The 27,691-nt window shown below is 38.3% G+C and overlaps 1 protein-coding gene across 2 annotated transcripts; it reads left to right on the top strand.

Moving 5' to 3' along the window:
• The first annotated feature begins 422 nt into the window (after positions 1-422).
• slc6a11b (solute carrier family 6 member 11b) lies at positions 423-23,007 on the top strand. 2 transcript variants are annotated; one of them, XM_026167714.2, is made up of 15 exons: positions 423-735; positions 1,247-1,474; positions 2,061-2,195; positions 2,422-2,562; positions 2,730-2,811; positions 5,008-5,140; positions 8,854-8,988; positions 14,869-14,972; positions 16,104-16,228; positions 17,482-17,594; positions 18,384-18,521; positions 20,416-20,518; positions 21,190-21,290; positions 21,667-21,837; positions 22,409-23,007. In XM_026167714.2, exons 2-15 carry the CDS (start codon positions 1,264-1,266, stop codon positions 22,550-22,552), a joined length of 1,836 nt encoding a protein of 611 aa, XP_026023499.1. In that variant the 5' UTR covers positions 423-735; positions 1,247-1,263; the 3' UTR covers positions 22,553-23,007. The 2 variants fall into 2 exon arrangements, with proteins under 2 accessions (XP_026023499.1, XP_026023501.1); XM_026167716.2 differs by having other exon boundaries at positions 599-735; positions 1,250-1,474.
• Positions 23,008-27,691: the final 4,684 nt, after the last annotated feature.

The raw sequence follows: 27,691 nt of genomic DNA, 5'->3' as shown, positions 1-27,691 counted from the left end.
TGTTATTAACCGTTCCCTTAAAACCAAGTTTAAATAGAAACTTTCTGTCGTGCAGTGGCTCACAACCCAGAATATTAAAAATCTGCTGATATTTGGCAGAACGCGAACACTTGTTAATCTTTGAGGGAAGCTTTTTTTCACTTATTCATGAAGGTAGACCACCAATTATCCACACAGTTCGTGCCCCAGATCGTCCCTGATCCCATTTATGGATTTACATGCGTGTGTTATCAGTGTGTTAAAGTAGTCACACGACAAACAGTATTGGAAGTGCGGTTATTTTTCAACTATAAACCGCATCCCTAAACTTACATCTCCCCAACTTTTTTCTCGTGCTTGTCCAGTCTCCCCTTATGGCCACCCTGCTCCCTGTGCCGTGGTAACGCTGATGTGAGAGCTAGACTGGTTACCAAATGGCTTTTATCCAAGTAGAGGCGCTTGAGAGTAGACCGCTCGGAGAGTGGGAGCGCAGTCGCAGGTTACCCATCGCCTGGTGCAAGATCAGCCGTTGCTCTGCCACGTCTGCGATCTTCCTTTATATAGACGCGAGACTTAACAAAATCACATCACTCAACGCGGACCCAGATTTGTTTTTCTTTTTCCTCTTTTGCCCCCTCTCGCCTCTTTTCACCCCCCTGATCAGGCTTAACCATCCCGCGCTCTGTAAAGGCAATTGTTAGTGCGCATCATCGCGGGAGCCAAAAAGGAGGTTAGACATTGTTCCATAGGAGACTGGTAAGTAGAGCCACTCCGACTTTATTTTCAGAAAGTTTCATACTTGAGCCAGAATGTTTTAACTACCACGTTTGTTGTCTTCTTGTTCGACATTTTTTTTTAACTTACTGTGCTGCTATCCAGTAACTTCATTTTGAGTCATTGTGACGTTTATATGCGTTATTTTTTCTTTGCTGAAGAGGACGATAGCTTTAACACTTAGCATTTTTTTATGTTTATTTATTGGGGGTTTTTTCCTAGATTTGCAGGTGGTCAAAGTGCCTTTGACCGCAATAATTAACTGGACAGCTTTCACTTGGTTGGAACCTTCGCGTATTATTCAAGTCTGCGCTGGGAGATGGGCGTGGTTTTGCACAAACTGGACACTCATTCAGATGTTCCATTAAAGATGGAGGAAAAAAGAGCTGAATTCGTTTAAAGTTGTCGTTCTGTTGTCACCTTTCTTTTCTTGTCGTTTTTGTTTTGTTTTGTTTTTTTCATTTCTTTCTGCTTGTGTTTTTTTCTGTCTCAGCAGGCTGCTGGAGCGTCATGACAGCTGAGAAGAGCGGGCCTGTTATAAACGGAAAACCAGAGGATGGCAGAGACCCGGAAGGGTCAAGCTCCAGCCTAGACAGTGGGGGATACAATGAGAGGGGCCAGTGGAACAACAAGATTGAATTCGTCCTGTCTGTGGCTGGAGAAATCATTGGGTTGGGCAACGTCTGGAGGTTTCCTTACCTCTGCTACAAGAATGGAGGAGGCAAGAAAGTTTCCTTTATTTAGGGGTAGTGGGATGGAAATAGAGTTGCTCTTTAAAAATATAATATAAAATTTATATATTGAAAAATAGAGATAAAAGCAACTGCCTTACACGAAGGCAGACTAAAAGAAAAAAAGATTGAGACTATGTTTTAATTTTTTCAAGTTACATAACCAATTCCTGCATAAAAGACCTACAAGTTATTTTTTGAATTCTATTTATTCTGTTGCATCATAGGAAAAGTTAGAACTTTCACTTTATGAAAATTAAACAGGCAAGTGGTTTGAGTAATTTATTATATCATCTATTATGCAGAATATTGTCAATAACAGGCAGGTTACCTCATTAGGCACCATTAGACTGCACAGTATGGCTTTGCCTCATGATCTAAAAATGTCATCCTGCAGTGTGAGTGTGACACGGTAATGAGTGCTTTCATGTGAATTTGGTTGTTTTGCCCTTTACTCTTTTTTTTCATAGATGCATTTGATGCAGGAATTTTGATCTGCTTTTCTTCCAGACGTGTTACTCTCTTGTATAGATCGCATATATTGATGTACTGTGTGTGTTTTTATTTGTCTACAAGGTGCATTCTTTGTTCCATATGTCATCTTCTTCATCTGCTGTGGTATCCCCGTGTTTTTCTTGGAGACCGCTTTGGGTCAGTTTACCAGTGAGGGAGGCATCACCTGCTGGAGGAAAGTCTGCCCACTGTTTGAGGGTGAGAAAACACACACTTGATATGTTTCTTCTAGTATGCGCTTGACTTTAACAACTGATGAGAAAGCCGATGGAAGACACATTAGTTTGGCTGATAAATGTTGCCTGTTTTATGAGTGCCTTATAACCACTGGAGCAGTGAAGGTTGCAGTCATTTATAAATCTTGCTATTACCTGCATTTTCTTTCCAATTTCCTTCTTTTATCAGCCTCACGTTTCTTTTTCAGGCATTGGCTATGCAACACAGGTGATTGAAGCTCATCTAAACATATACTACGTAGTGATCCTCGCCTGGGCCATTTTCTACCTCTTCAACTGCTTCACCACTGAGCTGCCGTGGGCTGGCTGTGGGCACTACTGGAATACAGGTAGGAGGAAATAACAGTGGAGCAAATTCTTAGAAAAACAAATACGCCTGCGAACCTGTGCGGAGGAAAGAAAACAGAAATTACCTTCTAGGTTTGATGTGCAAAGCCAACTCTACACATACACCTGCATGGTGGTTTCAACATGATAACCTATTGTGTATTTACAGAATACTGTGTTGACTATTATGGAGAAAATGCCACCAACATCACAAACCCTAATGCATCTTCTCCAGTCATTGAGTTCTGGGAGTGAGTACACTTCTATTTCTATATTTTCACATCTGCTTGCAAGTGCAAAACCTCATTATTTTAACTGAATCACCATTTGCCTTCTAACACCATCCTTTGTCAGTTCAGGCAATCTTCAACGCAACACTCTTCCCCTCCATTCTTAATGTTGCCATATGCTTCAAGCTCCAGACTCTTTTGCTGCCCCCACTAACCTTATGCCCGAAAATTAGTCAGCCCTTTTCATATTTGTGTGTCAGCAGGCCCTGGTTGGCCAGCTGTCTCCCAGCTAGAGCCATGTGTGTGGCAACAGATCAGGCCTTGTCAGTGTGTAATGCTGACCACACTTCCTGTCTCACTGCCAGTAGCTGTGTTTACACTGCTGGGTCAAATCAAACGGGCAACCTACTTAAGAATATTTTTAAAACAGCATATTTTGATCAAAACTGTTAGATTTAGATTGTGGTTAGGTTCAAATTGAGAGAGACGACCAACTTAACTGTCATAGAAAATGTCAGATCTGAGCCAGGAACATAAACCGAACCCAGGAGTAAGACATGGCCAAATAGCCAACCACCATGTTGTTGGCAAAAATAGAATCTGACCAGGCTTTGTTCAGCGTATGCCAAGAGGGACTGCTTTGTACTGTATGTACAGAATAAACAAACCTCAGGCCTCTAAAAACTGTATTTTATTTTCTTTAAAAAATGTTCTGATAAAAAAATGCTGTTATTGGTCCCTATCGTTTAAAATGCAAAGCTGAGATTACAGAAGAAGAGTTTGAAAGGACTCCTAAACTGACACGTTTTTAGTGCTTCCTAATAATTTTGAATAGAAAAAAATGCATAGCGGTACAGTATTATTCAAGGATACCTGGAGTGCTTAGCTTTGGTTTGAACTATACCGAACCTTTCAAAACTACTAGCCTCCAAAAATACTGAGTGTCACACTAACAAGAGCACGTCAGCATGAATCACCCTTGACCGATTTAAACAATTTCAACAAATCTGAGACCCCACACAACTTTATTTACACACATTAGTGTCCACATCTTGCCCTTTTGGGTGACCAAGGAGGGACAGTGGGGCTGTGTTGGACCTAGCCTGTGGCCGGCCACCAAGAACATGTCACCATGATCAATGGCTGGTCAGAGCCCCAGGGTTGAACTCGGTGGCAAAGATTTGGCAGCACCATGTAGTTCTGTGGCTTCGGCTCCCGCTTCTCATCCTTTATCAATGCTGTTGCCTGGCTGTGTTTTAACAAACAGGAAACACACTGTTGATTCCCCACCACTGATGTCATTACTGCTGATAACATGCTCTGCATCTTGCACCCACACCGTTTAGCATATTGCAATAAGTTTTAACATAAACATTATAAGGGCCATGCAATATGTACTGCTAACACTGATCTACGAGAAAATGGTGATGCTTGTATAGAATTTACCAGTTAGAGTAGCTGTAGTGTACCTGTGGTGTCAAACTGAGTACCCACAATGGTTAGGCAGTTGAGGGCAGACTAGCAGCAAGGCTAGAATTATACTGACAGTTAAGTCAATATAATTCTAGCCTTGCTTTAAAATTTCTTCATGAAAACTTCTACTTCAGAGTTGGTGGTACATACAGTGTTAGGCCAACACAGTGCCACCCACTTTGCTGATGTATGATGTATTTCCCCCAATGCTCACAGCTTTTATACTGGTTTGCTATGTTAGTTTTCCAGCAGATCCATCAGAGGGGCATCTGTACATACAAGGCCTGTGATATTCAAAAAGAGAGGACAGCAGTTTGTAAAGCAGTATTTCCCGTGTTGTCCTAACATTTTCAAGAGTCCACTGTAAATATTTATTTAATTTTTTTTTCTTAGCAGAAATGTAGATTAAGTAGAGAAAAATCCACTGCATTGTTGCAACTATTCAAAATTTACCCAAACAATCTGAAACTGAGCATGACAGTGAAGGTAAACTTGCTACATGTAGTTGAGTTTGGAGATGCATTAGCTGAAATTTGGCATAGCCACAGCAGCAATCACTGCTGTTTTTGCTCGCTTAGTTTTAAAGGCAGAATCGGTCTCGGGGAGGTTGCAGAGGCGTTGTTTTTTTCTCCGATGCTGCTCCGTCTTCCCTGCGAAGTTTTTAGACTCCTGCTCGTATCACCCAAGAATTTGAACTCAGTCAAATTCCAAGTCTGTAACTGTGTGTTTTCTTGGTCAAATCAGACGCAGAGTACTCAAGATATCAGATGGTATCGAGCACATGGGAGGGATGCGCTGGGAGCTGGCCATGTGTCTGGCTCTGGCCTGGTTCATCTGCTACTTCTGCATCTGGAAGGGACCCAAGTCAACTGGCAAGGTGAGAACAAGGGATAAATGTTTAGTGTTCTATGTGTGCCTTAATGTGTTGGTGTGTGAATGTCTGTATTTGATAGTGCGTCTCACTATTTGAAACTGTAAATATGAAGGATTTATAGTAATACTGTGTGTAGTAATGTGTTTGGATGCTACTCTGCTTTTATACTACCTCTAGTGTTTGTAAGTTGGGGCAGTTTTAATTTTAAACAGCCCCACTGAAGCAGCCACAAGATAAAACACTTTCCCTTCTGGTCCTAAGAGAAAGCTCTCCCACAGGAAGCCAAATGAATTCCCTCCATTAAATGCGAGACAAAGAGGTGTCTACACCACCTACTTCTACCTTTCCTCCAATCACACTTGCCTTGAGTTTTCTCTGGCAGCCATGGGGAGGACAGTAAGGACTTGGCTATGGGTGCTCAGCAGCCCTTGAAAACCTTCTCATAGATTCAGTGAGCCAGAATGAGTAGAGAGATAAAGTGAGAAATAGAGAGGGAAAAAGAGAGTCAAGAGAAAAGAGGAGAGGTGTGTGAGGAAAAATTAATGGGTTCACATTCTACATGACTGGGGAAAAAACAACTAGGGGGACGATGCCTATATCTCCATGAAGTGTCTTTTGTTTGGCTGTGAAGTAAGAGGGGAGAATGCTTCTTCATGGCTGGGCTTTAGCAGCCCGTCCAAGATTGATTCCTGCATTCACTGGAGGAAAGGAGAGCATTCATGAGGAGCATGCAGAGTATATCCTCAGCCTCCGCCTCCGCTGCCTCTCTCTCTCTTCTGCTATGCAAAATTAACCACAGCTCACTCGTCGCAAGAGAGGGTCGCTTTTTTTTCCACAGACCATTGAGTTCCGACTCTGCTAAGCTGTTTGCTTTTGTTGGCCCTGTTTGCCGGCCATTCTCACATTTAAGCCCTCCTGTTAGATTTACGGCAAGGCAGGGGCAAGTTTGACCAGTAAATTTGTGGTGGCTTAAATGTTTGGTGAGCGGGAAGGAGCATGCGGAGCATCAAAAGTTCATGGAGAGATTGAATATTGTCCTTTTCATCTCCAGAGAGATGGAGAGAAAGAGGGAGAGAAGGTTCAGGATGTGTAATCGTTTTATTTTACAAATTAAAGGAGTGATCCGCTGGGAAGGAGGCACATTTTCCCACACTTTCCTTGTGGGCCACGCTAGGATTAGCAGAGCTTAAAGTGGTCAGCCTCATTAAGCTTCATGGATGCTGCTGCTGTTCGAACAGACACTTGGTTAGGATTTCATGTATTTAAGCTTTGATTCTGGTTTCAGTTTCACAGTGACTGAGTCACAGTTGCATTCGGCCACACAGAAATGAAATGAACTTCTTTGAAGTTTGATTCAGAACTTTGCTGTACCAGAACCACACACACACACAAGTTGGTTTTTAGGCCGGTATCTGTGAATTCTACATTTTGCCTCTGTAGTATGTGCGCACCCACTTATGGGCTATGAATAAAGTTGCGAGTGTGTGTCCGCTGGTGCACGTACTCATGCACTTCTGCGCGTGCGTCCAAGAGAAGCACATTTTCCCACACTGCCAGCATCACTCCCGTGGGCTTCTCCTGTTTAAGAGATGGGGCCAGAGGAGCCTTCTTTTCTTTTCACTCTCCTGGCCTGCCTCTCTTCTGTCCTGTTCTCTCCTCAATTGGACTTTGACTGAGTGCCAAAAAGCCAGGGGATGTATGTTGCCCGCCTCTGCCTTCCAAGAGACCAAAGTCTTTGTTCAGTGAGTTTCTAAGAGTCTTGAGATGTCTAGCACAGTTCTGCAAAACCCGAATAGTTCAATAATATAAGAGTGTAGGTTTGAACATTAGCAGAAGCTAGCTAGCTACTGTTTGCAAGATGCTACCACATGAATGTATTCTTGCACTAAATAAAACTGCAGTTTCTTGTAGAACCCCTCCGCCCCCCCAAAAAACACCTTAGATAAGCTGTGAAGCTTTAACGTTCCCAAAAACCTTCAATTTATGTGTCACAATGATTTTTTTGTTTTGTTTTGTAAAGTTTGCCCAATTAATCACTATCTAAATGGCAAATTTGTATGACAGGTTGTTTCAAATGTGTAGACACTTTGTCACAGTTACGATGAACTTGTGTTGCCCCCACATAATTCAATAATATTGATTTACTGCATTACATAATTATTTTATATAATAAAAAGAACTGACCTGAAAGTTAGCACTCTTCAGGTGCTGACGTGCATACTACTTACAGTGTTGGGAATGTTACTTTTAAAATGTATTCCACTACAGATTACAGAATACATCCCCCAAAATGTAATTTGTAATGCATTCTGTTAAGTTACTCAATGTGAGTAACATATTCTGAATACTTTGAATTACTTAATATATTGCCATGCTTTTCCCAACTACATGAATGTACTATTGCTGTGTGATTTATTACTATTACTGAAGACTACTCGCCACTGAGCTAATATTGTTAGCTGAGGTTAGTTCATAGACTGCTTTCAGAACTGCACGTGATTATTTGCCGCTAGCAAGTTGTTAATGCTATCCATCAAGTCTAACAGCCTGCAGTCTATGAACTAACCTCAGCTGACGCCAGCTAACAATGTTAGCTCGGTGGTGAGTAGCCTTTAGTAATGGTAATAAATCACACAGCAATAGTACATCGAAGATACTGAAGTGGCACATAACCCAGGTAGCTACCACAACTGAAACAAGGTGGTTGCAGTAGGCTAACGTTAGTTTTTTAAAAAGAAATTACTTTTGGAGTCTTTTGACACTGAGAGCAGCTTGGTTGCTGGCAAACAGAGTTTGCATTGCACGATCTGATTTCGCCCATCCCTTTCTTCTTTAAATATGAAGTGGTGTTGGAAAGAAAGAAAACAAAACGTGCATTTTATACAAAATACTATATTATAGAAGCGTAGCAGCATGACGGCTCACTGGTTGTTCGGTTAAACGTGTACTTGTGGCCACAGATTCTCATTGACCTCACACTGAGTGCGCTATTATGTAATTAAACAGCGGTCTAATATTTTCCACACAAGTCCTTTGTGCTTAGGACACATTGTCCTATATTCTGTTGTCTTCACCTTGATATACAACCATGAATCCTTTAGAGGGAGAGATGGGAAATTTGCAGGTTAAATACAGTGCCAAATCTAGAGAGGGTGTTTGGCATATGACTTGAGGAAAGTGGGACGTGTTAGTGTGTATGACGCAGTGTCTGAACCAGCTCTGTGGCTTCACTCCATATATGTTCATTGAGCCTTATGAGATTTTATGGCTTTTTAAAGTCAAATTTGTGAGCGTTAAAAATTGGTTGTAGCACTCACATTGCAGCACATTGTTGCTTTATGTTTGCGTGCACCAAGAAAAAACAAATTGCTCTTTTATCCCAAAGATTATTTTCCTCACTTACTTTGCCACAATTTTTCCTGTCTAGGTATTGTTGTTTAGATTGCTGTCATGTCCTCTCACCTTTAGGTCTGAGCAGTGATGTGTTATTGTTGCATAGAATACTGTCTCCCAATCTCAGTTTCTGATGCACTTCTAAAACAATGAGTCATTGAGTAGTAGCCATGTTTGTCACAGGCCAGCATTATTCAGAATGTCATTTGCAGACTTTTTGTTTTAACTGTCCTCATTTCATGTTATGTAATAATCAAATTCATTATGTTTGGACAGTAACACTGTACTCATATGCTTGCATATGCCTATGTTTATACCCACAGGTTGTGTATGTGACAGCTACCTTTCCTTATTTCATGCTGTTGATCCTGCTGATCAGGGGAGTGACGCTGCCCGGAGCATTCGATGGTATCAAGTTCTACCTCTACCCAGACATTTCACGACTCTCTGACCCTCAGGTAGGCTGTCTTTCACTAGCGACTCTGCAAAAATCTAAATTTGGAAAGCAGAAGCTGTTGTTGTTTTTAATAACTGTGCCATCTAGAGGTGTTACTGCTTAAGTTTTATACTGGTTTTTTTGTAATCTTTGCTTGCTTTTCTGGATCCAATCCAGTGACAGAGTGACATCATTTTATCACTGTCCCAAGTTTATTCTATAATTGTGTCCTTGGCAAGGCAGTATGACATTCAGATCAATGGAATCAGTCTGATTGCACTGAGTTGTTTTAGGCAGGTTAGTTATAACAGCCTGAGGACACTAAATTAATGACGGCAAAAAGGGCTATGCAGACTAAGCATATAAAGTGTTTTTACTGCAAACATAAGGAGTGTTTGCAGTTTGTTTTACACCTATTACTACTTGTTCTCAATATTACCTCAAAAACTCTGTTTACTCTGCACAAAACAACTGCAGCAAAAACTGTTTAGATTAAATATTGCAAAAATATGCATTTAAATCTAGTGGTTTAGTGACAGTGGCATAATTTGAACTGACACTTCCTCTGGTGACGGATTAACTGAAGGTCAGGTCAGAAAACCTGATCGAAAGAGTTGGCTATGGTCAAAAGATCAGTATTTGGTGCTAATAGAGGGAGTTGCTTTAACATACAATGAATTCACAGAGATACAGACACAAACAAGCACACATAAATGGAGACTCCTTGACCTTGTCTGGAAAAGGCAGACGGTTCAAGTCGCTTGGCAACAGAGGGCTAGAAAATGTCACTGGATGGTGGTCATGACAACACAAATTGAGATAGAGTTTCTTAGATAGATAGATAGATAGATAGATAGATAGATAGATAGATAGATAGATAGATAGATAGATAGATAGATAGATAGATAGATAGATAGATAGATAGATAGATAGATAGATAGATAGATAGATAGATAGATAGATAGATAGTACACGGCTTCAGTGTGATTGTGATATGTAAACATAATGTCTTCATGCTTATAGGTAAACAGAGCTATTCCAACTTCCCAATTTGGAAACACATTACAGCATTTCAGGAAACAAAATGTGTCAATATGATGTTTTCCTTCTTGTCAGACTCCCATCCTGACAAAACACCTTTTTTACACTCTTTATAGCGACACCGGGTGTGATGTCTTGAATGTGATAACAAAGAAAGTTTGTTTCTTGGTAATTAAACTAAAGTTTCCCTCAATCTGTAACTATACACCAACAAACCAACCTGTTTCACACAACATGTTGGCGAGAAAAGGTGTTAAGAACATACAATATAATGCCATAATGATGGACTGGATGATGTAATGTAGTGTATAAACCCTATTTTTATTAATTAACAAGTTGTTTTTCCATATAATTATTATCTTGAGGGTACCGATGTATCCCATGATGAATTAAGCTCACTATATAGTACTAAAAGCAAACTATCTGATTTGATTCTTTTATTTATTTGATATACTCTCCAACTGCTGTACAGTAAGGTACAGTAAGATAGTTACATTTGTAAACTGATTAAAATAAGAGAAAGGAAAAAGTGAAACAGATAAATTGTGACAGATTAAGGGGATGAGGACAGATAAATAAAGACACATACAACAGCACAGGGAGAGCAAGAAGAGTAATAAAGAAAGCTTTTGGTTTTTTGCCAGAGGACATTACTTCTGACACCAATGTTAAACTGGCTTCCTCGGGAACAATGAGGGCTCTGTTCTGTTCAACCAGCTTTGTGAAGTGTGTGTGGCTGGGTGTTGCCTTCCACATTTCTCTTCTTTTCTTTCTTTTAGTGGTTGTCTCCCCCAATCACCCTCCACTCTGCACTATGTATCACCCCTCCTTTTTGCACTTTTGGGGCAGTACAGCTGTTGCCCTGTTTTTTCCTAGCTCCTCTCACAGGATTTAGGGTGAGGTTGCAAGTAGAGATTTATGACAGGATCTACTAGGTGTAGCTAGTGAACAGTCACCCAACTTGTTGACTCAATGATGACCTTCAGTAGCAAAAACAAAATGATGACGTAAAAGTAAAAAACTTTTAGCCAAAATATGACAGATAATTTTCACATTGCACATTCTTGGATCCTGAGCTATCCAAGAGATGAATGGTTGTTAGAAACAGGTAAAGAATACACTAAGACTGCTATTCACTAGTCAGGCATATAGTTGTGAAAATGAAAGTTTTCACAAAACTAAGCAGTCTTGTGAAAAACGAACTACACCCGATGATTCAGTAGCTTGCGAAAGTGTTGCTTCAATTCAGTTTGTGGCCATTTGTACAGGTTCTCGCTTAAGGTCCAACCGCAGCATTGCAGTCAAGCTGAAGTCTGGGCTTTGGCTGAGCTACCTTGATTCTTTACTTTCAAAGCTGCTCTAAGGTAGATTTTGCTGGAATTCTTAGGATCATTTTCCTGTTGCTGTTGAACAGTTGAACACATATTTGACTGTAGAATACTTTGGTATAGAGAGGAATACATGAATTCATAGTCAACCTAATGACTGATGACCTCAGCTGTGTTGCCATGATTTTTTTAAAGAGAAAATGCTTTCTCCTGGCGAACCTTCCAAATAAGTCATACCTATTTTAATTTTTTTTGTAATTGCACTGTCATGACCTTACACAATTAGCACACTAGTTCCTCCAGAGTCTCAGATTTAGATTTTACAGTTTCTCTGAGCACTGCACGGTTTGATCTCAGGGTGTCCACTCCTGGGAAAATTGTGGCTTTGTGTTAATAGGACTGACCACATTTTTGCTTTTATAATGGTGGTTACACTTCCTGATGATCAGTTAATCAAGTGGAATTGACTAGGAGCATCTGGCTGCTACACATACTCTTAATTCCTGTGGAAGTTATCAGGGTGTACTTTGTTTGCACTCCAAAGTCCACAGGCTTATGTTTTGTTTTTGTTTTTTTTTGTTTTTGTTTTTTTTACTATATATCAGCTTTGGAGAAACATTTTTTAATCATTTAATAGTTCAAATTAGTTCATATTAAAAGGTAAAAAGGTTATTGCACAACAGCAGCAATATGCATGTTGGTAAAATAAAGGACTGAAATAAGTGATAACTAATAACTAATAATAACTAATTGTTATAGGTCTGTATTCTTTATGCAGTTGTGATAGATTGTGATAATACTCTGGAACGAAATTCCATTTAATAATGCCTGGCTCAGATGTAGAGGGGCACATAAAAGCTAATTTCATGTCTTAATGCCTCAGTTCAAATCTATAGATCATTCATAAGCAGAGGGAGATGTAAAGCACACCAAGAGTGGTACATTTACATTACAAGAGCACTATCTAACAGCCTATGTCATCCAGCTTTCACACAGTAGACAAGTTTCCTGGAGCCACAGTCTCAACATAACCAAACACGAGCCGGCCAAATTAGGCACAACATCAACAAGTGATTCTCTCTGAGCCTGGGCTTTCAAGGTTTCCCTGCACTGTGCGGCCATCAGCCGAGGTTGAACTAAAGGGAACATTAATGAACATTAGGAGAGAAAGGCCTGTTCTTCCACAGGAACAGTCCTGTGTTTGTGAGGTCACAGAAGTTACCGTGGTTACTCCCAGGAGGGAGCGAAGACCTTGCGTTTGTTAATTGTTTCTCAGTGGGGAAATGAGATTAGTGGCTGAATGGTGATGTGAGAGAGTTTTCAAAGAGCCATGCTGCATTAAGTTTGAATTTGCTAGCACCCCATGCTATCCTTGGGTTTCTGGGGTCCTGTGTTCCACTACAAACTAGTTTCATAATGCACATACTAAAGCTTTCTCACTGATGAATTGTACATATGTAAATATCCCCTTTAGTCAATGACCAAATACTATTTTGGATGTATTTCCCATCAGATATATATTAACATTGTCAAACTTTATTGTTTTGCATTAAAATTGCCACAAGAAAGTTGCCTTTCAGCCCAAAGATGGAAAGACTTAAACTTATTAAAATAACTGAGAGTAGGGAAACTTTCTTTCTTCACAGAATACAAAGTCAATAATAGAGTAAGCTCTCCACATTGGAATTTACTCAGATTTTTACTTGATTAAAGACCAAAACTCCCTCCTACCTAAATGACAAAAAACTTTGGTGACAGAAAACGTGAGATTATTGTTTTACGTTTATCATTACAGTAAGTTTGGGAAACTAAAACTGTAGTTAAGAGAAATACTGGCTACTTTGCAAGAAACATACTTTGGGTACTGTATGCAAATTTCCTAGACTTTCTGAGGTGATGATGGTCAATGATCAAGCTCTCAGTTTCTACTAAGCTTGCCAGGTAACATAAATGAGCCTTTGTATTGGTGCTTATAAAAACAACAGAGTTGGACAACATGGAGGTTTAATTAAGAGTGGGTTCATCCAGAATCAAGTAAGAGTGGCTGTCAACTTTGAACTAAGGGATCATTTCAGCCTGTGCACAAAAAAACAAAATTGTCAATGATGTTTTCACCCTATTTTCATCCTATCATGCTGATATTTGATAAATAAGAACTTTTGCCCGAGGCACATTAAAGGGCAAGCCAAAAGTTCAAAGTTCATTTGCATTCATATATATATATATATATATATATATATATATATATATATATATATATATATACAGAATAGGCTCTGTGTCTTCAGACAAGTCCCAAAGTACTCTTTTAAACATATTGGCAACCATTGTTGACAGCCTTTTGTTGCATCCAGATGTAGCATGACAGCTTGTTTTTTTAAGAGTCTGACCTCTTCACTAGGACATACCTCAGCTGAACAAATGGCCTTGCATCCTCTGGTTCAGATCCAATAATTGTTTGAGGTATTAAGTTATGTTTCTTCCAAGGACCCTTTTGTCCATGTGTCATTAGCCAATTTCTTGCACAACATGTACAGATACAGACAAAAAGACACATGATTGCCCCATTGCACAGCATTGTGCCACAGCACATTATTTGGAAATTAATCATCTAGGCATTTCATTAAAATCCTCAACATGCACAAGCTACTGAATCCATTGTCCTCTATGAGATTTTTTTAGGCTGGTTATTGCTTCAGGTGCTGGAGGAAATCTAAGCAGATCACAAAGGTTAATTGAGTTCACTCTTTTGGGACGTCTGCAAAATTGTCCCGATTGTTTTGTGTTAGATAGTTGCTGACATGTTGCCTACTTGAACCAAAGTGACTGACTAACCACCTCACCACCATACAACTGGTACTTACCAGTAGTTATCTGGCTCTAATGCCAAATGAGTGGTCTGGTGGGGTTTTTTTTAGCCACTTTGTCTTTTTTAGGTTTTAAATTCTGTCAAGATCTGTTTCAATTAGAGAGATTAAATAATATTCATTGCTTAATTTAAGCTTCTATTACCCTCCCTACCTCAAATCCCTCCAAACTGTATAAAGTAGTGAACTTAATTTAAATAATGAGCCTCTGAAAAAAGTTTAGAGCTACTTTTAGGATTTTAATTCATAATTCATGCTGCTTCCCTGTCTGTCTGAAGGGAAAGACTCCATTTGAGCTGAGCCATAATTTCATTACAAAGGATTAAAAAAAGGTGAATGAAGGGCAACAAAAGAGATGTAAAGTTTCATTAGAGAAGATAAATGACCCCTAGGTATATCATGGTGATCTCATTTAAATGGGAAAGCATACACAATTCAATTTAATTTGTTTTTTTAAATTAATTTTTACAAATCACAAAGATTGGAAAGGATCACAAAGGATGATGATGATGTTTGGTTTGTGGATATTTAGTGGCAAATGAGCGTCCTTAGAAAAGCCGAGTTTATTGACTTGGATAATTTTTGTCAACACCTTAGAAACACTTTATGTTGTTTTGTTCTTTGATCTTGTCTGTTTCTACACATACTGTATATTTTGGTACTTAGGTATGGGTGGATGCAGGAACACAAATCTTCTTCTCCTATGCCATCTGTTTGGGCTGTCTTACTGCGCTGGGAAGTTATAATGCCTACAACAATAACTGCTACAGGTAAGAATGTAAATTCCAGTTGATGGATCTCTGTCTATAAATAAAACTAACAGTAGAAAACAATTAGCCACTATCATGCAGTAGGATTATAAACACATTACAAATTAAGAAGGATGTGAGACACAGGGATAAAGTGGACAATATCCCTTTGGCCTTTGCTACTGCATCACTTTGTCTCAACTGTGCTCCGTGCAAACTGGTCTGAAAATCAGTGGCAGCTCTATTACATGACCAAACTCTGTTCAAAGACACTCAGAAATGCTAGCGTGCTTAATTTTCTTTGAGATATTTCCTAGTACAGCTGAAGCCAACAGGTCAGTGTGGTAGATAAATCCCACCTCTCATTTCTTTATAGTTTGCTTCCATGGAACCAGACTTTCTTGTCATTTTTTAAATGGTTTTGAGCCATCATTTTGCAGTCTGTCTGAGGGTCTGGTAGTTGTTTTCTTTTGACATTGGCTGCTTTTTCAGTCGTGCCATGTCAGAAATAGGAGATAATCCAGCAGAGACCTGACACAGAACTGATGGCATGAATGGAGCAAACTAGCTCAGATGTTAATCAATTATGCAATACCATCTGGAAAATACAACACAGGAAAAGCATACATAGATAGAATTACATCACCAGTCATGGATTGGCCTCCCCTGAGCCCAGACCTCAACATTACTGAAGGCAGCTGACACCAAATGTCCTTCAAGAAGCCTGAGGAACTGTTTCCTGAAGCCTACTTAAAGAAATTACAAGAAGGCTTGACTAACAGAGGTATCTGTGTTGAAGAGTAAAGGTGGTCATCCCAAATATTGGGAGTTTCATGCAGTCTTTAGCTATTCTACACTTTTCTAGCAAGTCTCTTGATTTCATATTGGAGATGCTGACAGAAAAAACACACACAAACAGCACTGAAATGTACCTCCATCTTGATTTTCCAAAATGGTTAATATATAAGAAGAAAGCCCCATGGGTAAGCGGCGAATGGTAAGAATTTATGCATTAGTAAATTATGTATCATTTTAGTATGTCTTTATTACGCAACATGTTTCTGTTCTGTCTGTGCTGCTTCTAGTGTCAGCTGCAATAACAACTCTTCCAATAAGTGTGATCTCTAACTCTCTTTCTGTCTTGGTACTCAGGGATTGCATCATGCTGTGTTGTCTGAACAGCGGCACCAGCTTTGTGGCAGGTTTTGCCATCTTCTCTGTGCTGGGATTTATGGCCTACGAACAAAATGTTCCCATCGAAGCTGTTGCAGAATCTGGTGAGAGAACAACACACAATATAATGACATGTTTCTGAAAAGTACCAACTTTCAAAACCGTAATGAAATCATGTGCTCGATCTACAGCAGCTACTGCAGATTAAAAAAACAGAAACAAAACCTGAGCATTTGTGCTCTCATCCATCATATTGTGCTAAAATGAGTAAACACTCGCAGTTATATAACCACACACTCTTTACTTAGGCTCTTAGATCACCGCATTATGATTTATTCAAGTCAGTATGAAAGATTTAGTGAAAGAGACAGAGCGAGAAATTTTAAATGTTTGTTAGAGCACAGTAAGGACAGGGCATAATGCTTCAGATAATGTATTTCTCTGGGACAGTCACCAAATGTGGGTGCTAAATAAAGCAATAGCATGCCAGCTCTTCTGTTCAAGCAGTTAGCCTCACAGTGGATCAGATAATCCCAAGATTAGTCACCTGCAAACTTTGTGTTGTAGATTGAATTTAAAAAAGATAATGTGACATTTTACACAAAGCGCTTCAAATAATCCATTGGGAGAAAATATGAAACACATTTTAAATTTCATTTATTTATGCATATTCAAAAATGTCATGTCAACTTTGGCAACATTTGGCACTGTTGGGTTCTCCTCATCTGATTGGAAAGGAAGTCTCTATGAACTTGTGCAGTGGCATCTGCAGGAGACCTCTTGAGGCCACTTAAGGAAAGTCGGATGCTCGTCCTAAATTCACTTTAATTTTGACTAGACTGTCTGGCATCCTGAAATGTTCTCTGCAGAAGGCTTCTGATGGCTGAGTTTAAGTCACTTCCTTGAACCCAAACAAGACTTGGCCAGTTCCAAACTTACATGTGGTTTGCTGAGTGATCTCTGTGACCTCTATAATATTTTCCCAATGACAAAAAATACTGGCTGAGGATAAGAAAAAGACCAAAGCTTTAAATAACCGCTACAAGCAGGATCACCTTTCTACAATGGCTGCTCTGCGTCAGCTAGATGCAAGACTAAAATCAAAGCAGTGTCTGATTTGTAACAACAATAACAACAAGAATCAGCCCAGTTCACATAATGCATGCTACCATTAGGTCTCATTTTTGAGGATTTTTGAGAACTATATAATTTTGCAGAATCCTAAAAAGTGAAGTTTAATTTATTCTTTGTAGACCAAGCAGTCTTTGTTTTGCTGTTAGAATTTTGTACTTGTTCTATCAGATACACTGCCAGCAGTCCTGTAATTGAGAATCTGTATTCTTATATTTTCATTCAGGTCCTGGTCTTGCATTCATTGCATATCCCAAAGCTGTTACTATGATGCCTCTGTCTCCACTCTGGGCTTGTCTGTTCTTTATGATGCTAATCTTCCTTGGCCTGGACAGTCAGGTGAGTACTGCTGTTGTGAATATATCCTGGGAATGCTGACTCTTAAGCTTGTGACAAAGTTGAAGGTTTGCTGAGACCTACGGCTTGGCAGACAACACATGAAGCTTATTTCCTCTAGTGTGATAGCATGATAATCTAGACATAGTAAGAGGGTGAACAACCCTGCTAATCCTGTGAGAATGCCAATATGTGGTCATGAAACACTGTATCTAATGAGTACAAGCTGACATAGTGAAAATCGAGAAAATGAGGGAACGCGTTCAGTTCAACAGTCACAATTTGTATCCTTGCCACATACAATTAGAGTTCTATGTGCCTCTACAAATTTTTAATATTTGTGAAGAAATCATATATGCATGACATGGATTACATGCTCTATTGATTTCAGTTTTATATTGTTGTTTAAATTTTTTGTTTTAAAGTTTTTGGTTACATTTGGGTCGCAGAAGGTTTCTGGCAGGAAACATGTATTTCCAAAGTTGAATAAACGAAGGTAAAATGTTAGCACTTGCACAATATGTCAATGAAACGTTGGCAAATCTTAATTGTGAGCAAAAACGAGATCTGGCGATTTTTTCCCCCTCTGTGCAACTTTTTGGTTCCAGTGTTACTTCCAGGTATAAACATTTCTGGTTTCACCACAGATGCATATACTGAGAGGAACATCCTGCTCAAAGAGTTTTCAGTTTATGTTGATGTATAATATAATGATGATATAATGACCTTATGGTCTTTTTTCTCATCAAAGTGTCTATCCTGTAAATTTCAGTTTTATTTTTTGTATCTAAGTTTGTATGTGTGGAGAGCTTGGTGACAGCTGTGGTGGACATGTACCCAGACACCTTCCGGAGAGGCTATCGCAGAGAACTACTGATCCTAGGCATGTCTATAGTTTCGTTTTTCATAGGACTCATCATGTGTATGGAGGTAAGATAGCTATAGCTTGTCAGTTAAATGTCCCATAAGTTAAATGCCTGTATAATATTTACCCCCACCTGCCCATCCATCCATCCATCCATCCATCCATCCATCCATCCATCCATCCATCCATCCATCCATCCATCCCTTACATGAAATCCAATCAGATACACTGTAGATAATAGAAACCTTTTCCTGTTATTTTAATTGTTTTTAATTGTGCCCTGATCTCTTTTATTGATAACCCTTACACACCATTAGATAACCATTACAAACCTATACATATGGACATTTGACAGCAGTAATTTAGACCTGAAGATCTGTTTCAAAAACCTCTTTCAGCCACTAAAAGCATTTCACATTTCTGTCTGCACTGAACTCCATCCATCTCCACTATGAATGTACAGTACCATTCTTTAGTGTTCCATAATGGAGATGGCACAGGGGATGAAACTTGATAAAATATGGAAGTATAGCACTTTCTCTCTCAGTCTTTTGTCTTAGAGCTTTCAGTTGATTGACCTCTGTTTTTACTGCCTATTCCTTCCTATTACCACTATGTATAAGTTTTATCACTTTTTAATCAACTTCCACCTATAATGGGACTCAAGAAGCTTTATTCAAAAGCTGACAAAAAAGTATGTTGAATAAAATGTCTCAGAGTAGGATTAAACACAGTTTAAATGCTCTTCTGGGAGTGTGGTGCAATACTAAGATATTTTGAGACGATTCTTAGCTTAGCTTTACTAGCACAGTAAAGCTGTGATGTAACCTTCTGTAAGATTCATGTGAGATTTTATTTATGACGCTTTTAGTGGAAGAGCTGATAACTTGTCTTGAGTGCAGGGGAAGGTAAAATGCAAGACTACCTTTTGAGATGAAATGTGAAGATGTGAGAGAAATACAAACTAAGAAGAGCTGTAAGGCAGGATGAAAAGAAAAAGATTAATGGATGTAGTGAAGAATTGTTGATATATATAAAATGTTCAAGGTGAAAGTCTAGACCTCAATCACATCTAAATCATTTAATTTAAATCCACTGTGCTAGTCTACAGAGGCATAATTACAAAAAACGTGTCACTGTTCAAAAACATAAATATCAAATTTATGTCCTTATTTTTATTGACCAAAAACTTAATGTATCAGTGGCAAAAAATATATAAAAGATTTTGTTTAGTAAAAGAAATAACATAAAACCAGGCAGGAAATAATAATTCATTAGTTTTAATGTTTTATTTTTAGTGTTACATAATGGTCGGTGGTGTATTACCTTATATCTTACCCCTGACAAATACTCCAATGCATTGTAATGTAAAAATAAACCCAACCTAAAACAAAAAGAACAAAACAATGAAACTAATATGATCTTAACAGCAATTAAACATGTTTAAGCAGTTACGGCTAAATTGAAACCAACAAACACATTTTGGCAACTAAAATGAACCTGAACACAACTATGGTGACCAATGAAGCCCAGTGGTCATCTTTAAAGCTTTTTAGCACAAATTCACAAACAATTGACTCAGTGCAAGTTTGGCCATCAGAGCATGAACGGGAGGCTCCATGCAGTCATCCCTGACACACTATACTACAATGCACCAAATATACTGTAAATGCATCCTTCAGTCAGACTCAAACCAGATTTGAAAAAAAGCATTATAGCTGGTGTCTGTCAGTGGCTCTAATATAAAATATTTATTGTTGTGTAGAATTATTTAATTTTGGGACAAATCCTTATGAAAATACCAGTGTGGGATGTTTGCAAGTTTATTTTGTTTGCTACTGAGGTCTTGCCATTAACCATAATCATGCACTCATCGTTAACTTTATACTTGATTTTGTTCAACTGAGTCTGACATGTAGGGGCTTTGACAGGAAACTGACACTTGTCTTGTCTTGTCAGGGAGGGATGTACGTCTTCCAGCTGTTTGATGCGTATGCTGCCAGCGGGATGTGTCTGCTGTTCGTAGCCATATTTGAGTCCATATGCATCGGCTGGGTGTATGGTAAGATAAGAGTTTTGACCTATACACCTTGAAATATCAAAGCAGTGTTTTCAGTTTTTCACTTCACTTCCCCCTCTTGTCGCTTGAGATTACAGTCATTTGTCTTTTGTCAGCTGGGCAATTGCCACAGATTGCAGCACTGCAAAAGCCATCATGTTTTTAACACTCTGCAATAATATTTCTTCTCTGCCCTCTGCTGGAGATTGGTCTCAAACACATGCAGCATTCTCTTAATTTTGCACCAATCGTTTTACTGATGCATAATAATAAAAGTAATCCTAAAGCAGTGGCTTTCTGTGCTTTTTTAAATAAAACATAAGGTTGTTTTCTGTCTACTTGACTCAAATATTATGCATACATGTATATTTGATAAAATATACATAAGCAATATACATGTTTTTCCCCCTGCGTTTAGATGTCAATACAATTATGTTACTGTAAGTCTAATTTAAACTGACAAACTGACAACAACTTACAAAGACAGATCTATTATAAGCACAATAAATCAGATATGAAGCAAAACAAATTGATCTCGGCTTTCTTGATAGAAAGTTTCAGACTAGATTTCGTCCACCTTGTTAAGAGAGTCACAAACTGTCTTTAAAGATTAACCACATCATTATTTTTATGAAACACACAGAAACTGTCACTGAATCATACTTTTTTTTCAGGTAGTGACAGATTCTACCTTAATATTGAAGACATGATTGGGTACAAACCAGTCTTCTTCATCAAATGGTGCTGGATGATCCTGACCCCGGGCATCTGTGCTGTGAGTGGCATAATTTCAAGAGCTGTAGTAGCACAAACAGCGTATCATGTTAAAAAAAGTTATAAATTTAAAAAAAACGAAAAACAAAATTCTGAAGATACATATGGATGGCTCTGGAGTTTTATACTGAATCAACATGGATCATCATATATTTTTATCACATGTGCAAATAATGAGTTCGTATTGTGTAGCTGCCGTGCTGTGTCACCCGGAAATGTTGATTTTCATATTCTTAAACTCCTAACTTTGAATAATACATTTGCACAGCAATCCACAAAGATACAGTACTGCAACTTTAATTTATTTATTAAAGCCGTTTCTTTATGTCATATTCTAAATTGAAACATTTGCAAACTGAATTTTGTTTTTGCCACAGGGAATTTTCTTGTTTTTCTTGATTAAATACAAACCACTGAAGTACAACAATGTTTACGTCTACCCTGACTGGGGCTATGGTATTGGCTGGTTCATGGCCATGTCCTCAATGGTCTGCATCCCTCTGGGTATTATCTGGATGATTTGGAAGACTCCTGGCACCTTCTCTGAGGTAAAACATGCATATGGTACACATGCAAATGGAAATACTGAAATCAAATTTACCAGCCTCATATAGAGCTAATCTTGCAGCAGAGAGATATGAAAGTCATAAGATACCGTATATATAATACTTACTGATAATAATAATAATAATAATACTGATTTCTATATATAATTATTATAGAAATCATACAAATATGTGTATCAAAGATAAGAAAGCTATACACAGGTTAGAGCATGTATGATGATCCTGTTCAAAAGTTTATGCTTCTTCAACAAGTCATGATTCTTTACTTGAGGTCTCATGGAGGCAAAATAAAGAGAGACAAACATAAGACAGTTAGGTTGTTTCCTACTAGAATAGTGAAACTTCACCAAACTGAAGGATCATCTACCCAAATCTCTTACAAATAGCTTACAAATATTACACTCATTTGAATATATAAAATGATTTTAACAGTTTTAAACGTACAGTATTGCATTTAGGGTCAAGTGGTGCTGATGCTGTGTTACTGTGTCACCTTCCAGAGATTGAAATATATTCTCTTATCTTTCCTCTTTGTGTCTTTGGCTCTGTGCAGAGAATAAAGAAGCTAACCACCCCCAGCCCAGACCTGAAAATGAGAGGGAAACTTGCTGCCACGAGTCCTTACGCTGCCAACGATGCAAAACTTAAGGCCGATGGGAAAATATCCACCATCTCAGAGAAGGAAACGCATTTTTAACTGACCGCTTGACTGACCAACCAAGCTGCCTGTTGTCTATATAAAATGTCCATGAAACAAAAACAGCATTATCAGCCACTACTCAAAACAGGAAATGAAACAAATGACTCAGAGTGTTATTTTTGTTTTGTAAAAAAAAATGTAAGAAAAAAGGAAAAGCTATCGTGTTATTATGTAGTCGGTTTTGCACAAACTTTAAATAACACGTTTGATGTTCTTAATTAACATTGTGATGAAAGCAGCTTTTTTCTTAACCAATAATATTTTAAAATCAGTTTAATGACATTATATGGATACAACCTGTCCTGGTACCTTGTCAATAATGATCACGATAGTGTCTGTGCCTTTAGAACGATACCCGTGTGTTGTGTTGTACAAGGCTTTCACTGTACATTTATTGGCAAAGTGCTCTGCCACCCTATTAGGTACTAGGTACCCAAATGTGACTTTTTAAGATGTAGCAGTTTGGGGACCATATTAAGTAGTTTTGCTTGTTAAGAAAGAATATTTCAGTGGTGTCTATGTACTGAGGCCGTAGGGGGGCATCAGTTACCCTTCCTTGTAAAACTACACATCAAGAGTTTTGCCACAGAAATCTCACATGTTATCAGTGACAGCTGTGACTTTGAGGCCTGCACACCATTTCTGATCGTCGAGCTGTTCTTATTTACTTGAATTTATTGTTGTTGCAAAAAAAGATTAGCGAAAACTCTGCTTATTGGAATAATGTGAAGGAATTATTAGGTTATTGATTATCATGTTAGCACAAATCAAGTCATTTAGGGTTTTGCAGATTTCTGTGGTAAAACTAAATATCCCTGATTAGATTCAAAAACAATAAACCAATATAAAATATGCCTGGGTTTAAACATTAAAATCACCATTGGTTATAGTTTCATTTTCTAGCGTGAGCTACAGATCTGCACCAGGCCACAAATAGATGTGTGTTTATGTGACTCGCAGGCTGAGTCTAAAAACACACCTCTCTCTCTCTCCTCTAGCCGCCCTCCTATAAGTCACGGATATCTGTCATTTCACAGTAATTATACTGAGCATAACACAGAGTGACAGATAGATGTGCTTCCAACCCTGCATTTTTATTTCCCGCTCTGCCTGTAGAGGCCCATCAGATGAGCATTTCAAACCTCATCTGTCTTCTATTCTGATTCTTTTTATTCTTCCCTCTTGTCAGTTTTCTTGTGTTTTGTTGCTTTCACCTCTTCTGACTCTTTTTCTGCTTGTCCACTTCTTTCCCATTTTTTTTTACTTCTTTAGCTCTTCATCGCATGACGTTCTTGAAACTGTGATGCTTTTTATGTCATCTCACTTTCATGCTTTGGCAATGCTCTTCCTATCGCTGTATTTTTTTGGAAACACTTCTTCTGACACAAACCTCATTAAGAAATATACAGCTTTTTAATTTTGCTGTCTGAGCCACTGCAGGTGTGAAAGCACAATCGGACCCCTGTCATCGATGCAAATGCGTTCGGGGTCAATGAGCTGGTCTCATTATTCAGACCAATTTCTGTCCAGTACAAGATCATCCTGTCAGCACTCAAATGACTACAAGTAATCTTTCTACCCTTCCTTACTTTGTCCAACTCTTTCACTTCCCTTTTTTTCTTTCCTGTGTCCTTGTTTCCTGATGAAAATGCAATGAGAGGAGAGCATCTGAGGGAATGAAAAATTCTCTTATAGTTTTTTCAGGAGGAGGCAAAGAAAGCAGGGGAAGAAATAAGAATTTGATGAGCTGAGGAAGTGTGAGACAGAGTACGTTACGAGGGAAATTGGGGAAGTGTGTAGTGACTGAAGCTCCTCCTGTCTAAGCTGTGAAGTCCTTTTAAAGATGTGATTGGTCCCTCCGGTGTGGTTGCGTTCTAAAATGTCCACCTCCTCACTGATATTGTGCAAATTAATAGTTATGTGCATCAGAAAAGATAGCCTGCTGTTTAACACTGATCACTTTAATTGTATATTTTTTACATCTATTTCTAAAAAAAATTGTGGTCTATTTCCTGAGATGAAAGAATTGATGTAATATTAAAGAATGTGTCCTTTGTTTTGACTTTTGAAATGTTCAAAAGGTCTTGTTATAGAAATATAATGAAAGGTGTTTTACTGTTCTGTACTGTTCTACAAACATTTTGGTATTCACAGGACACACAAACTGTCTGCTTACTCATTTTTAAGAATAAATATTATGACGGAAAGCGAAACACAGAGTTTGGTCTTTATCTAATATCATCTCACTAAACAAAGAACTTCCTTCTGACATTTTCTTAAAGTCATGCAAATGGATTTCACTGCCTCTGTCTGTGATGAATAGTTTATAAATGAAATGATAGGATCTGATAAGATGACATTTTCCAAAATCCAAAAAAGTGACAGGATCACTGCGTGCCCCTCACTCTCCAGTAGCTTTGTTCCACTTGGTACTGTGATTACTTCTATGTGTCATTTCATAAAATCCCCAGTATAGCTTCGTCTTCCTGAGATCTAATCATATAATCGTTAATTCCTTCCCTTTTAACAAGAAAAAACTCAGAACGTGGCTCAAAGTGAATCGTTTTCTGACCAGTGTTTGAAGAGAGGAAAGATGAGTACTGTGGATGAACCCAGAGAGACCGACTACTGATGAGATCACACCAGCCATAATTCCAGTGTGTTATCAAAACACACACATTTGTGGAAAACAATTGTGAATTCAATACTTGCCCTATCATGCTACTCCACAGCATGACTGCTTTTGTTAACAAAAAGTACCTCATCACTATACCTTGTATAAAGCTTATATGTTTAGCATGTTTAATATAGTACTTTTTAATATTTATGTGTAAATGAGCATATGCTGCTTTTTCATTTGCATCTGAATGCATAACGGCTTTGCAATTCTGTTATTCATTGTATAATGCAATTGCAGATGCTGGGATTATTCTCCGTCTGCATGACACAACTGGGACTAAACTTTAGCTGTTAGACAGACGGTCTCACAATAGACTCTCGAATACCATAGTACTGAGAGCAGTGCATGGTCAGGTCAATGACTGCAAGGTCATAATGACTGTAGCACATGTATGTCTAAATGTTTGTTCCTGAATTTCTCCTAGATGGCTGGTTCAATCTTGATGAAAATGAAGCCTATAAACTATTTAGGGGATCTAGATTCATAACATCTACTGTGATTTAGGCAAATATTTACTTTAAATAAAAAAGTGCCTTTTCTTTTCTACTTTATTTGCTTTTAGAAACTGTGGAATTATGGCTGGTTTACCCTGTAAAGTTGGATTTTTAACACCGTTCAAAATAATATTCAGTATTCATTTAGAAGTCATTAAGCTATTTAAGTGTATTTAAAGTGTATATATGTGTTTATAGGAAGATAATTTTTAAAGATCTATATAACAGTAGACATAAATATGAGCCATACCATGTACAGGATGGACATTTTGTCTTTTTTTATAAGTTATATGTTACTATTGCATTTGCAATAGTTCAGAATTGTTAGTAAATCAATATGTTTTCTTTAAAAGTCACAGCTGTAACTTTACTAAGTTTGCCAGGCGTGTCTATGTGTCTGCCTTTGACAATGGACAATAACATCCACAAGCTCATTCACTGTTATTATAAAAATAATAGCCATAGATTTAACATATAATTGTGTATAAAGAGCCATACACTGATGGCCATAGCTACTTAGTCTGTAACAGTAATCGTTAAGAGCAATGTGGCTGTGAGTACATTATAAAAAAAAACATGCAAAGGTAAAGGACATGAGCGACAAGCAAATGCATCCCATTAAACAAAACTGAGATACATATTTATAGAAATATTTATAGAAATATGATGATGAGAAATGAGGAAGCATAAGCCAGTGCATGGGAGAGTCAGTAGGAGAAAGGAGAGTAAAGCATTCTTCATTCTCGTGGTGAAGGAATAGCAGATTAGTTGACTCACACAGTTTTCTGGGGCAGTGCTTCGGGACAAAGCCGAGATAGAAACACAACACACGGAGGCCAAAAGTCAGCCGTGCACAAAGATCACAGCAACCTACATTTCTATCCAGATCTTTTGATAGTGAGCAGGATGGGAAAATAAGTGGGCAAGAGCATTTTGTGTAAACACACACACAAGTAACCAATTATCCTTTCATTCATTGCTCTCCTAGTAGTCATATTATTTATAAGACCTGATCATTGTCTGTTGGGAAACAATGATCCTTTTATGTACATTTACTAAAATATGTCATGCTTATTTGCAGTATTGAAACTACTGAATGTCACATAAGTCTATCATACGGTGCCATTTCCACCAAGTCTGACAACATTCTGAATTAATGTTTTCAGTGTTTATCTGCGTTTTGTTTGTGGCTTTGATGTAAATTATATCTTTCTCTGCTGATAAGCACCTCGAGGCAAGACGCAGAAGCATCCAAATGACTGTGATGTGGATGATGACAAAGGCAGGGAAAAATGGAGATAGGCAGAAGCATACGGACAGGCAAATAATGGATAAAAAGCAATAATAGGGCAGGCAAAAGGCCAAAAAGAGCCCAAAACCAGATACCATAAGTCAGTAATGAAAGCCCACGTGCAGTGGTTGATAGCTCAGCCACCTGGAAGGAAGAGATTTTTTTTCCTACAAAAACATCATTAAAGAATAGCCTAAGCCATATGACAGTTTATAAAACACCCACTTTACTTTTTGCAACCTTAGGTCACCCACAGGTCATGCGGTCGCCTTAGATTTTACACTAAATTTAATCTGTTTTTGTTCGCTCTTGAGTCCATCCTGTTGTGACATGAGGCTGGAGTCATTCCTTTACTTTCAGCAGGGGGCAGCAAATTCCAAAATACCATGACTGAAGAAGGTTGTGCCCCATGAAAATGAAAATGAAAATGTGTGTTTTTGTGCTAATGCTTCTGCAGGCGACTACATGTTATGATTGACTTTGTGTGCATGCTTCTAAACATGCGCAATATACTCTCTTCTCAGAAATACATGCATGTGTGCATCTCTTTGCCATTATAGCCAATGTTGCACTTTATAACCTCACCATGCCTTATATGGCATCATGTAATAACAGGCATATTTCATTCTTGCACCTTCTCTCTCTCAGAAAAGCAGATAAAATACTTTTCA

The sequence above is a fragment of the Astatotilapia calliptera genome, chromosome 5, assembly GCF_964374335.1.
Source record: "Astatotilapia calliptera chromosome 5, fAstCal68.1, whole genome shotgun sequence".
NCBI lineage: Eukaryota > Metazoa > Chordata > Actinopteri > Cichliformes > Cichlidae > Astatotilapia > Astatotilapia calliptera.
Note: the sequence above shows the minus strand (reverse complement) of the source record. Positions and strands in the feature narration are given on the sequence as shown.